The sequence below is a fragment of the Cebidichthys violaceus genome, unplaced genomic scaffold (genome assembly GCF_023349555.1).
Source record: "Cebidichthys violaceus isolate CVI_PGR_0920_01 unplaced genomic scaffold, fCebVio1.0.p SCAF_14, whole genome shotgun sequence".
In the NCBI taxonomy this organism is placed as follows: domain Eukaryota; kingdom Metazoa; phylum Chordata; class Actinopteri; order Perciformes; family Stichaeidae; genus Cebidichthys; species Cebidichthys violaceus.
The window spans coordinates 11,052,137-11,065,785 of NW_027176307.1; the positions used below are offsets into that span (position 1 = coordinate 11,052,137).

General features: G+C 43.4%; 1 protein-coding gene across 1 annotated transcript in view; it reads right to left on the minus strand.

Annotated features, from left to right (window-relative positions):
- Positions 1 to 13,649, minus strand: part of nbas (NBAS subunit of NRZ tethering complex) — a 137,985-nt gene that overhangs the window by 73,721 nt on the left and 50,615 nt on the right. The window contains exons 32-38 of the mRNA XM_068708805.1: positions 12,463 to 12,575; positions 10,204 to 10,317; positions 5,593 to 5,706; positions 3,791 to 3,948; positions 3,241 to 3,324; positions 1,427 to 1,603; positions 637 to 750 (exon numbers count right to left, since the gene is read on the minus strand). Of these exons, the coding sequence (XP_068564906.1) occupies positions 637 to 750; positions 1,427 to 1,603; positions 3,241 to 3,324; positions 3,791 to 3,948; positions 5,593 to 5,706; positions 10,204 to 10,317; positions 12,463 to 12,575 (874 nt within the window). The remainder of the gene's footprint in view (positions 1 to 636; positions 751 to 1,426; positions 1,604 to 3,240; positions 3,325 to 3,790; positions 3,949 to 5,592; positions 5,707 to 10,203; positions 10,318 to 12,462; positions 12,576 to 13,649) is intronic.

Here is a 13,649-nt window from a genome sequence, read left to right on the forward strand (position 1 = left end):
GCGTAGGAAGGGATTTGGAGAGGCCTATTAAAATGCCATGAGGAGAGATGTATCGGCGTTCTGTTTCCCCTCGCGTCCACTCTTTAAGCTATCCACATGATTTGTGTCTCTGAATAAAAAAGCCCAGTCATAGCCCAGGGCGACCATTTTCTAGGCATAAAGGTCAAACTACTCCTTTTCTTACTTTTCTCCTTTTCTACTTCCAAAGCTCCGTCCTTCTCTTTTAGAGTATTATGGTATTCCTCTCTCGCCCTCCATCTAATACACACAGTACTTCTTCTGTTATGGTTACAATTTTTCTTACCACATCTACAGTTTTGCTGTTATTTTACTATTATTCTTTGGTTTATTATTCCTTCCCTGTTAAGTACTATTAGTACTTCCCAAATTGCTTTTGGCATTAACACTACTTAGTCTGAAATTTAATTTTTGTTTCATCGTTGTTTTTGAAGGGCTTTATAAGTCATAGGAGAAAAGAAATCTGATTAGATGTTGACCATTTTTTGCTGTAATTTAAGAAGGTGGCCTCAGGTAAAAAAAAAAAAAAAACACATAAAAAGAGAGATACGGACAACAGGGATACGGAAGGAAGAAGAGAAAATAATGAGCCGTGAGCTCTGGTCTTCAGCCACTCACCAGGTCCACACAGGGATCATCAATGAGTTCCTGATAAAAGGGGCTACAGCCTTGCCGCTGCAGGTTGGAGTTCTCGCACGCCCCTTCCTGACTAGTGGCTCCTGCGTCGTGACCCTGAGGAGCCATCAAAACATCATTAAACTTTCACAACATGCCCACAGCACTGTCATCTCTCTCTGTCCCACAGCTCACATCCTCTTCGCTTTTTTTTTTTTTCTTCTTTTTCTTCTTCTTCTCTTGACTTAGAAAAACGTGCGACCACGGGCCTCCCTGCCCCAAAATCGCTGCCGAGACGAAAGACGCCATCAATCTCCGGCCCCGGCGACCGCCGAGCCGGTCCAGCCGCCGGGCAACCGCCACATGTTGAAATATTCAACATGCGGGCCAATTAATTATGCAGGGGATGAGCTCTTGATTGGTTGTTTTTAGGAGGAGGCCTGTGAAGTCTGCGAGCGAGAGTATTTGCGATATGAAGGCAGGGGCAGACGTGCAAATGTGCATTTTCACAAACACACACACATGCTGTGCAGCTCAGGAACTAATGGATTACAAACAGGCACAAAGCAAATACATCTGCAGCCACTGCCCTGGTATTCTGGGCTGCTTGAATATGCCTTCTACAGCACACTACTCTCTACGCATACATAAACACACATAAGTCAATACGACACACAGAACCACGCTCACTTAGACCCACAAGTTACTTTGTTAGTTAACTCATTAGGCACTTTATTGAAAAGCGCCTTCAGCTTCAGCGCATCAATTAAAAACAAAATGAAAGCGAGCTCACATGCAGCGGCCGGAGGTAGTTGAGCGAGTGCTTCCACCAGCGGTGATCGCTGACTGCTGTCAGCACAGCCTTGGTGGTCAGTCTGGTAGTGGTCAGCACTTCCATGGTCTTAGCTGTGGTCCGGTGCAGCAGGTCCCCCGCTGTCCCCACCGTGGAGCCCACAGGGGGAGCGCAGGCCTAGCAAGGGACGGACAGAAGACACGACAGCCACGTCATTCCAGTGTGTCACTCAGCATAGTAGAGTCTTGAAATCGGCCCGTGTTAATGCCTCTGAACAGAAAGCAGCATCGGAGGAGTTCTCTGATCGCCACATCTGTACCGGTATATTAGACCAAAAAGGACAAATGTGGAGCTGAGGACTCTCGAGGATCAGGGTGGTATCAGTCATAGGTTGTGTTCTGTTTTGTTTTTTTTATTAGGTACTTGAAAGGAGCTCTTTGTGTCTGTTGGTTTGTTTGTGCAACATGTAAGGGAATTACAATATGCACCGTTGAGCCCTCCCAGTGAGTTCTCGTGAGTAAATGTGCTAAAAGTCTCACAGTAATGCTTTATGTCGTGTAGTGCTACGGTAGCACAGTACACAAAGACCTTTTTACCTCTAGTGATTAGGATTAGACATTTGAATCCAGTGATTCATTCCTTTGACACAAACACAATTGCTTGTTTCTTTTAAATTAAAAGTCCAACAACAACTAAAAAGTCACATATTTAAGGATGTTGCTCGCAATTCCTTTTGGTTTATTTGTCTATTTATTCGGTTTTATTTTGCTTTTATTGTCCAGTGTCTGTTTGCAATTTATAAACTGTGTATGTGTTTTCATGCTGTGTACTACTGTGCATTCTTTTATTATCTGTGAAGCTCTTTGGAACTGCTGCTTTTGAAAAGTGCCATATAAATAAAGTTTACTTACTTAAATAAGTATTTGCTCTCCAGCCTTGAGTATTTATGTATATATAATATAATATGTCCGTGTAGCTTCATATTTAACGGACAGACATGAGAATGGCGTCAAATTTCTCATCTAATTATGTTTTCATCATTTTTTTTTTTTTTTTTTTTAAACGAATAAAAATTAACAAATGAATGGTGCATTGTACTGTGAATTGAATTCTTGGGGTATTTTTTTGAAAGCGCGCCACCGGTTTTCACGCTATGTTGGTTTCCGGCACAATTGAAAAGGATTTTAAAACCAAATTTCGAGAGCCAGTGGGCCGAGGCCAAATCGTTTAGTGCCTTTCATCAATACTTTATTTAGCAGGGGATTGAGTGTTGGGGAATGAAAAGAACCCAAACACACATACACTGAAGATGTTAGTTTAAATAAAAAAATACATTTAAAAAAAAAGTACCTCTAGAGTGCACACACACACACACACACACACACACATATCCACCTAGGGCTTAAATATACATGAGTGACGGGTAGGGACATCAATACAACAATAAAATGACAACGGACAGTTTCAAATGAGCACCCATCCCCACACAAAGGGGATGCAATGCAAGTCATGAAACATTAACACCCACTCAAGGCATCATAAAGCTGGCGGTGCTGAAGGGGAAGAGAAGGGGAGGCATAAATAAACCAAGCGAGCTGAGCAACCTTAACACTAGATTTACACCTCATCAAATATGAAGCAATCGGAAAAACGCACTAACCGAACAAAGGCACACACACACACACACACACACACACACACACACACACACACACGGGAACAGCAGAAAAGGCGGCTACAACTCGGAGACAAAGACGTACAGAAAGGAAAACGTATGGAGGATAACACAAACACACACACACACACACACACACCTTGGCAGAGTCGGTCTCGTCGGCCTCTCGTCCACTCTCAGTAATAACAGGCTCCATCTGATAGTTAACTGCCTGGTACAAAACCTAGAGGACAGAAATAGGGATGAAGACGGAAATCCGAAGATGACAACCTGCTATTTCAGCGGAGCAATCTCATTGGATACAGGGAGTAATTGAAATATGAGTGTAATTGGTATGATTGAAAGGCTAAATGGTGTTAGCACTGTGTTTTTACAGCGTTTCTTCAAAGAAAAACTTACCAGAATTGAACTTGAAATATAACTTCTGTTCAGATAGGACATGAGTTTGTTTTGATTGATTGTTTGTCATACAAGAGCGTTTACTCTTTTACAATTTTACTAATTAGCAAGTAGTGTTAATAATTAACGTTCGAACTGTTGACTGGGTCAAATTACATGTCATTCACATTCTTAGATACGGACTATTGGTAGAAAATATCAGCTGTAGTTGTAAAGAATAAAGAGAGACTGCACAATGGTTTGTATAAAAAGCCACATTGGTGAAACTATAATTAAAGCTAAAGAGTGACCTGAGTTTGCAGGTCACTGGAGGCCGCCAGCAGGCCGTGGATGCTGTCGGGGGGGCAGTGAGTGAGAGAGAAGGCTAAAAGCTCCTGTCGGGCCTCCAGGTCTCCATAGCCCTCACACTGACCCAGCAGACTGCACACATCCCACGCTGGACCGTAACCTGGAGGACGAACAGAAGGAGCCAAACAAGCAAGGGGGAGAGGAGGTGAAGTCAGGGTGAGAAAGGGTTTTATTAAAGTGAAGGAGGGCAGGATATAACGGCACCTGTGATAAAAAAAGAATCTATAAAACTATGATGATGCAGGAGGAGATCAAATTCACATTAAGAGCGCTGCAGGGATAACGACGTTTTTTTGTAGGCCGAACCTGGAAGTCAGCGCCGCACTGGTTCGCTTGACAGAAATCCAACGGGATTTAGTTTTACGGCACACAACGAGCTCTGTGGCAAACAGAAGAGTACGATACTTCACGAGTTCTGTCCTGCAAGATAATCTTTACAAATGATGTTACTGGGACTGTACGGAGATATGTTGTATCATCGAACAAAACAAAACTATCAAGCTTCTGTTAAACCTTATTTCAGACCTCTCACCAAAATAAAACCTCATTTAGAAAACCCATCAAGAGCAAAAAAAGCGCTAACATCATTTCTGGGTACTAGCACTCATTCCTGCATCGCTCTATGCAAACACACAAATTGCATCACTAAATAGCTGAGCGGAAGTGGTTTTCATTTTCTATCAGTGTCCTCCTATCTCTGCTAAACTACCCTGAATCCTATCAGATAGAAGACCAAGGCATAAAGAGGTAGAGGACACACACACACACACACACACACACACACACACACACACACACACACACACACACACACACACACACACACACACACACACACACACACACACACAGTATGAATTGGAAGAATTTGTTTTGGATATAACGCTGAGATAATGATGACACAATAAAGTGCACATTTAAGTGTGGAAGCACACATTGTAATAACTGCGCTACATTTGTTCCGGCTTCATCACATTCAAGAAGCAACACGCCGGCCTGACTTCATTCCTACAAACAGATTCAATTACTCCCACTGCGTTCGCAGACAGAGAACACTTATCTGATCACACCTTCTCCCTCTCTACCAGACACCTTGTTCTCATCCGCACTCTATCTACCGTTACTCAGCGCTGAGGGAAGACTCGACCAAATGCTATGCCGCTTTGATTCTTGTGTGGCGTAACGCGAAACGGGGTCAGGCGAAAATATCATTATCGCGGCGACCACTGAGGAGCGGGCGGTCTTCTCGATGGGGACGTTATCGTCACGTCGCCGTCATAGTGTTCTCGTGCATGAACGGACACAAAGCCGCTCATCCAAGGAAGGATGGAAGAAGCCCAAAGTGATTCTTAAGCGTTTGAGACCAGAAGACAAACCATTAGAGGCACCAACGTAAAGTAACCAAAGCCACCTTAATTAAAGCTGAAAGAACCCAGAGACATATATGTTGGTGTCTTATACTGGTTGAGTACAGTTGTTTTGCTGGTTGCAAGTAAAAGTTGCTTGGAACCTGGATCTTGATTTTTGCAGTTTTGACCATGATTTGCATTAGATACAGGAACAATTTACTTGTCAAATTTGGACATAGATGAGCTTTGTGCTCATGTTTTGTTTGAAGCAAATGAGGGGAAACGCAGACAGGCATGCGGGAGGTTCACATTTGACGTTCCTACGGGCTTTCAGTGCACTGCAGTGATGCATCTGTTACCTATGCGTCCCTCGTTTTCCAATGCCAACTACGTACCTGCGGCCATGAGGTCCTGACAGTGGATGTAGGAGGCCTTGAAGTCCAGACACTGGAGAGCTTGCTCTGCCAGCAGGGTCAGCACTTGGCCTTTTCGCGCATCCTTGTCATCACCTAGATTCACAGACAGATATCCATTTAAGCACACATCATTAATAACCCTCTTTATTAAATCTCCTTCTGACCACGCTCACACACACACACACACACACACACACACACACACACACACACACACACACAGGCTCAAGGCTGCAACATAAGGGCCTGTAACTGCATTAGCTGCGCCACAGACCGACCCTGAGACTACATATGAATCTGTCTTCTGTAAATGAGGTTATTGCCTCGTCTGTTCGTCTCAAACAGAGAGTGAACTATTTTAGAAAGTATACCATCCCGCTGTCTCGCTAAAAAAAGGAATGAATCTCAGTTTGATATTTTAGTGTTGGTCGGGATTGGTTGTGGCGTTAACGTTCAGGACAATCTTTGGTCTCGGTCTGAAGTCAGTAAACAAAAGGGACGATGAGAAGAGGCACAGGCAGAAGCAGGACTTCTGAACAAACCTGCATGCTGCAGATCAAAGCACGCGGTTGGAGATGAAGAAATACGATGCCGCTAGATTGATTTGTGTGTGTGTGTGTGTGTGTGTGTGTGTGTGTTTGGGTTAGTGTGCAGAGTGAGAGGCAAATAAAAATGTGGCATTTACTGCGAGGGGGGGAAAAAAAGCATTGGTCAAACATTTTCAGAGTGACTGGTGAAAGGGTGTCTTCAAAAGCTGTCAAGACCTCAGTATAAAGGAGGTGCATTTGTGTGTGTCTGTTTTCTTTCAGACCGAAAACTTTTATCATGACATGCTCTGAGTTTTATTTCAAGCCGATCTAAATCGGGCATCTTGGCAATCCAATTGAAGTCGTTCACGGGCCAATCAAAAGGTGGGGTGAAAAGGTGAGAAATTTCACAAAAATAACAAATTGGAAAATACTCGATTCGATAAGCTGCGACGACAAAACGAGCTCCTGAAGCTTTGCGCTGCATCACCAGGATCCTTTCCTGAGTCGGCACAATTTAATTCAATAAGATAATTATTGATCCATTTGGACAAAAAACAACTTGGTTTTTTTCCCCTCTCAGCTCTGTCCCATAAAGACAGAGTGATTTACGGAGCGTTTCTGTAGACCGAGGCGGGAACCAAACCCAAAGGGCTTTTAAACCGGTGTGCTGGTGATACCTGCATTAAATATTCACCACAGAGCCCCGGAGCGATGCGCCCTTCAAAAGCCTCCCCCCCCTGCATTTATTTATTTAAAAATGTGTTTATTCCTCTTCTCATCTCCCTCTGCCCCCCCCCCCCCCCCCGCCCCGAACCACACAGGGAGAGCTCCCTGCTGACTGAATGTGAGCAGCACAGACACCAGAAATGCCACAAGGCCGGCACGCAGGTTTTCCTTTAGCTGGTGACGGGAGAGAGAAGACAGGACGAGCTTCGAGTTAAGAGCTGGAGGACGGAAGGGAGGGGAAAGCAGCAGACAGACGCAGAGGAGTCGGGCTTATATTCTTGAGGAACAGACAGATAAAACAAACATGGAGATATAATGAGAGAAAGACAGAGATACTGAGACGTTCGTGTCAGTTTGGAGGAAGAGAGGTAACAGGATGACATCTTTAACTTTCCCGCTACGTCAATTTCATGTGGTGGTGTTAGGAGGCGGCTGTGGGTGGTTGAAGGGGTCCAAATATATCCACACACACACACACACACACACACACACACACACACACACACACACACACACACACACACACACACACACACACACACACACACACACACACACACACACACACACACACACACACACACACACAGTTGTGGTCAAAAGTTTACATTTGTCTTTGTCACAAAAAACATTCATGAAGTTTGGTTCTTTCATGACTTTATTATGGGTTAACAGAAAAAGTGATCAAATCTGCTGGGTCAAAAATATACATACAGCAGTGCTAATATTTGGTTACATGTCCCTTGGCCATTTTCACTTCAATTAGGCGCTTTTGGTAGCCATCCACAAGCTTCTGGTAGCCATCCACAAGCTTCTGGCAAGCTTCTTGTTGAATCTTTGACCTCTCCTCTTGACAGAATTGGTGCAGTTCAGTAAAATTTGATGGCTTTCTGACATGGACTTGTTTCTTCAGCATTGTCCACATGTTCTCAATGGGATTTTAAGTCAGGACTTTGGGAAGGCCATTCTAAAACCCTAATTCTAGCCTGATTTAGCCATTCCATTACCACTTTTGATGTGTGTTTGGGGTCATTGTCCTGTTGGAACACCCAACTGCGCCCAAGACCCAACCTTCGGGCTGATGATTTTAGGTTATCCTGAAGAATTTGAAGGTAATCCTCCTTCTTCATTATCCCATTTACTCTCTGTAAAGCACCAGTTCCATTGGCAGCAAAACAGCCCCACAGCATAATACTACCACCACCGTGCTTGACGGTAGGCATGGTGTTCTTGGGGATAAAGGCCTCACCTTGTCTCCTCCAAACATATTGCTGGGCATTGTGGCCAAACAGCTTGATTTTTGTTTCGTCTGACCACAGAACTTTCCTCCAGAAGGTCTTATCTTTGTCCATGTGATCAGCAGCAAACTTCAGTCGAGCCTTAAGGTGCCGCTTTTGGAGCAAGGGCTTCCTTCTTGCACGGCAGCCTCTCAGTCCATGGAGATGCAAAACACGCTTGACTGTGGACACTGACACCTGTGTTCCAGCAGCTTCTAATTCTTGGCAGATCTGCTTTTTGGTGGTTCTCGGTTGACTCTTCACCCTCCTGACCAATTTTCTCTCAGCAGCAGGTGATAGCTTGCGTTTTCTTCCTGATCGTGGCAGTGACAAAACAGTGCCATGCACTTTATACTTACAAACAATTGTTTGCACTGTTGCTCTTGGGACCTGCAGCTGCTTTGAAATGGCTCCAAGTGACTTTCCTGACTTGTTCAAGTCAATGATTCGCTTTTTCAGATCCATGCTGAGCTCCTTTGACTTTCCCATTGTAGCGTTTGTGGGCGTTTGTATCCAATGAGCCCTATTTAAATGGCCTCAGAGAAGTCACCAGCTGTAGTCACTCATAATCACTCACAAGAAGTTAAGAGGCCATGCTATGAAGCTCATTTCATTGACACAACTTTCTAAGTCACCAAAATTGCTAATTCATGTTGCTGTAAGTATATTTTTGACCCAGCAGATTTGATCACTTTTTCTGTTAACCCATAATAAAGTCATGAAAGAACCAAACTTCATGAATGTTTTTTGTGACAAAGAAGTATCTGTTCCAATCACTCTATCAGAGAAAAATCAGAGTTGTAGAAATAACTGGAAACTCAAGAGAGCCATGACATTATGTTCTTTACAAGTGTATGTAAACTTTTGACCACAACTGTATATATATGTGTTTGACTTCATGAATTTTAACTAGCAAGTCAACCAAAACACAGCCATCACTCACGTTTCATGCGTCGACTCATCAGCTAGCTGCAGTGTGTGCTTGCAGTGATCCCAAATGGGAGATATGAAAGCTTACACAAAAACATAAGAAAATAAACTAAATGGAGAATCCCATTTGGAAATAGCCCAAGCAGACTGATGTAAGCTTGTGCTTATAGTAACTTCTAAAGGAAGTGAATATGAAGGGATAGAGAGAGAGAGAGAGAGAGAGAGAGAGAGAGAGAGAGAGTTAAAGAACTTTAGTCTGTTTACCAAGACTAGACGAGGCTCGTCAGTGGCTTCCCTAGCGAGCTTTGTGAGTCTGTAGGATGTTGATAAAAAAAGAGCCAAGTCCTCTACAAGTGTGTCGGATTTAGCGGCATCTAGCAGTGAGGTCGCAACTAAAATTGTCTTCCGTGTGCCAAGCGCGGAGGGGAACTTCGCGAAAACCGCAAATGGCCCACTATAGAGCCAGTGTTTGTGGTCGGTTCTGTGCTACTGTAGAAACAGGGTGGCGAGTAGTGAGGTCTGTATGTAGGTACAAACGGCTCATTTTAAAATGTAACAAAAGCAAAACAATGCTTATTTTCAGGTGAAATCCTACTTATTGATGTCATATTCAATGAAACAGCATCTATCCATCTATCCTGTACACATATCCTGGTGTACAGATTTGATTTAGTGGCCTAGAGCTGAACCTGCCCCCGACTGTCATGACTACATGAAACTTAGGTGCACAACAGAGAGCGCACAGAGTGATGCGTCCGGGGAATAAAATGTGCTTGCTCCTTTAGCGAGGGTGTGCTTAAGTATGGATTTTTGCTTGCGAGCTGTAACGCCGCTCATGAAGCTAAATTTCCCTCTAGTGTGAGAGCTGTCAGTGCGCTCGCTGAAAGTACCCACGCATGCTGGAGTACGTCTCAGTGCCTCGTGTGGGCGGTCCTTTCTCACTTAATCTCATGCGCTTCATCATGACACCGCCACCAGAGAAAGAGCCTAAAATCAGTGAACGTTCCTGGACCGTTTCCCACGCACACGCCCGGTGAAACTACAAAAGGAATGGGAAGAAAGATGATGCGATTAGTGGTACATGTGTGTGTGTGTGTGTGTGTGTGTGTGTGTGCGTCTGTAGGTACCTGCCACTCTGAGAAGCGAGGCCAGATTCAGCAGAGTAGTGGACTGCTTGTAAGCCGTGGAGCAGTGGGCGATGCATTCTTCTATGAGAGACAGACGGTCCGATCGCAGGCGCACTGGGAGGGAGAGAGGGAGGGGTGCGAGACATATTTAGCTAATTAGTGTATTCAATCCGGGAGAAGTTGCAGCTGACGATACAAACGATGTCGTTGCAAATGATAGATGCAGCTGCTGTCGGGATGTCTGCAAAATTCTAAAATGCTGTATCGAGTAAATCCCCACCCTAATGATAAACTGGCTGATAATAATGATGATGATGGGTGTTGTGGTTTCTTTTTTCTTTTTTTTCCCGTTTGTTTGCACAATCACTCGATGGAAGAAAAATGCCGTCACAGACGAGACCTTGGACTCAGAGGAACTTTGTAATTTTTCGCTCTTTGTTGACATTTTATAGACCAATTACTCAAGAACACAATCATTAGATTAAATGAGGATGGAAATAATTGTTCGCTGCAGCCCTGGAGGATGTAAAAAAAATTATATATACACAACAAAAAACATATCAAGGTTGAATCCCATACAAGAACACAATCATTTACGGCAATTTCTTTTTGCGTATGCGTCTACAAATGTATCACGATATCTGCCAATATATCTATGATAGGCAATATTGGCTGATATTGTATTATATATATATATATATATATATATATATATATATATATATATATATATATATATATATATATATATATATATATATATATATATATATATATATATATAACTCCAAACATACGGACATTTTATAAAGATGGAATGCTCATTGTTTGACATTTACAACATGCGTTTGATTTGGCCGTTAACGTGGTGCCTGATCAGTTCTTCCTCAATCAACAGGATTGTAGTGAACTTTTAGGGAACTTTTAAACTTTTTCATAATTTGAATTCAAGATACAAAAACCACCAAAAATCCATTTTCATGTTTTGTGTTTCTGAAAACCTGAGCAATAGCTTGTTTGGAGCCTCCACAGGGCCCTGAGCTTTCCCTGCACCCTGCTGAGGATCTTTATGGCTCGGCATCACTTTGGGCGAGGCCCAGAGGGAATTGTGGGTTAGGGTGTTGCGTAAGAAGCATCGCCTGAGGCGATGTTTGGGGTGCTGCAGCAGACAGCCTAAAATGGATTACCTATGCTTTCACGTTATACGGGTGCATGTTAATCTGCGAGTGAGCAAACTTCAAGGGATATGGCTTTCACTTGAGAGAAAAACAAATATGTGTAGTTTTGTGTGTGGAGAGTACGTGTGAATGTGTCTTTGAGTCAGTCCATAAAACTGCATGACGGCACTGCAGGCAATACAGAGCCATGGAGCTGGTCACTGACACAAAACCCATACAACACAAAAACTTAGTAATTGGAGAGTTTCTCTGCACCTCTTTTTCTTTCTATGTTTCTGTCCTTTGTCGCAGTTTCCCTTCTCGTACTGTACTTTCTTCCTAAACTCCCTCCTGTTCTCACTTAGTCTCTCGGGTAAGGATGAGTGGGCAGTGAAAAAATAATGCAAGTAGACAGCAGGGAGTAGGGCGAAAGAAACAAAAACTAAGGAATGTGTGATGGAGAAAGAGAGAAAGGGGAGAGGGCGAGAGAGATGGCGGTTTATGGTTCTCTCTGTCACAGTGGCTTTATGCTGGCAGCTCAGTTTGATGAGGGCAAAAGGGGGGGGGGAGACAGCGCAGGCCTCGGAGGCAAACAACACCTCGGTTCAGAGGTGAGGCGATGAGGGGCCAAGCTGGCACATTCTGGCTCCACAGTTTCCTTTTAACAGGCAGCCATGCCTGGAAACTGCTGCGATAGGGAACTTATGTGGAGCCAGAAAAGAGAGAAACGAAGAGCGAGGAGGTGAATACTGATTGGTCAGGTTTACAGATGGAGCGCAAATATAAAAAAATGACGTATGCGAGTCTAGGAGAGAGCGCACACGCCGAGACCAAGCACTTTAATCCTAATTAGGCCATCAGGCAGATGTTGTTTGCGCAACAGTTGATCCATAAATAACCGTATATTTGGATACAGTGGCAAGAAGAAGTGATATATAGAGGGAGGAAGGGACTGACAGCAGGGAGGGAGACAGGTTGGGTGGTATGTGGGTGAGGGACGGCGTCCTTACATCCTCCCTCATGCCCGACTTTAAACAAAGAGCACTAGAATGAATGGATACTGCATAGACAACACATTCAAGCACACTTGTGCACTTGGTACCTTGCAGCGGCAGGATGCTGGCGCTGAAGTCTTCCAGTTGGCTGAGGGCGCTGATGAGGTCCAGCTCCTCCTGGATGGTCGGAGGACAGTCTGTGATCAGCTGGAGACACGACCTGGCGAAGAAACGGGGACACATGACTACCAATCAGATGAGCTCGCAGGATCCAGAAGAGGAAGTCTGAAATTAGGACTCGTATGCAGGACAGTGGGGTAAGTTCAAAGCAGAAGTTCGACGATTGATACCAAAGAGCGAGCGCGGCTCAGTCCGAAGGTAACAAATCCGCCTCCCAGCTCCTCTAAAGCTCATGATTAACGCATTACAACCCCTTTGTTTACTAGTTTTATCCGACCTTGATTACTGCTCAGCAGTCTGGCCAGAACAGATGCAGTAGAGACCTTTGATGTGAAGAGCAGTTACCCATGATGATCATTGGAGCACCCAGTAAGGCAAGACTGCTAAAAACACATAACAGTGTGACTCCTGGAGCCCAGTAGCTGCTACCTTAGTGGCAGCTACTGGGAGGGAATGTATTTTATATGTATATGTGTAGCTTCACACTTCTGAGACATTATACCTATAACTACTGTAAAACTAAAAATACATTTTATATATATATATATATATATATATATATATATATATATATATATATATATATAAACTAAAAGTAAACATTTCTGAAAAACCGAAACTGAATTAAAAAGAAAAGTCAAAACAAAAATGAAATAAAAACTAATTGAAAAAGTATTACAAACGTTTACACTTTCAAAGTGAAAAAAAAAAAAAAAGATTATTAAATCTGAAGTTTCTGAAGTTTCAACATCGGGATCAGAAACATGGTGAGACTGCTCAAATGGATTTATTTACAAAGTCTAGACTCATTTGACAGAGTTTTACTCTTCTAAACCAATCCACACTCATTACCTTTAATAGGATTATGTAGCACATCACTTAGCATATGTACCAGTACACTGAATGTGTGTGTGTGTGTGTGTGTGTGTGTGTGTGTGTGTGTGTGTGTGTGTGTGTGTGTGTGGTGCCGGCTGGAGATGCGAGTACATGCTCTCATTTTCTTGGTTTTTCATCAAGCAATTATACAGCAAAAGCAAAATACTGCAAAGCTTGAGAGAGAAGAGCAACAAAAAAACAAAAAACTGGAATGATTAATTTACGAAAAAATAAATCC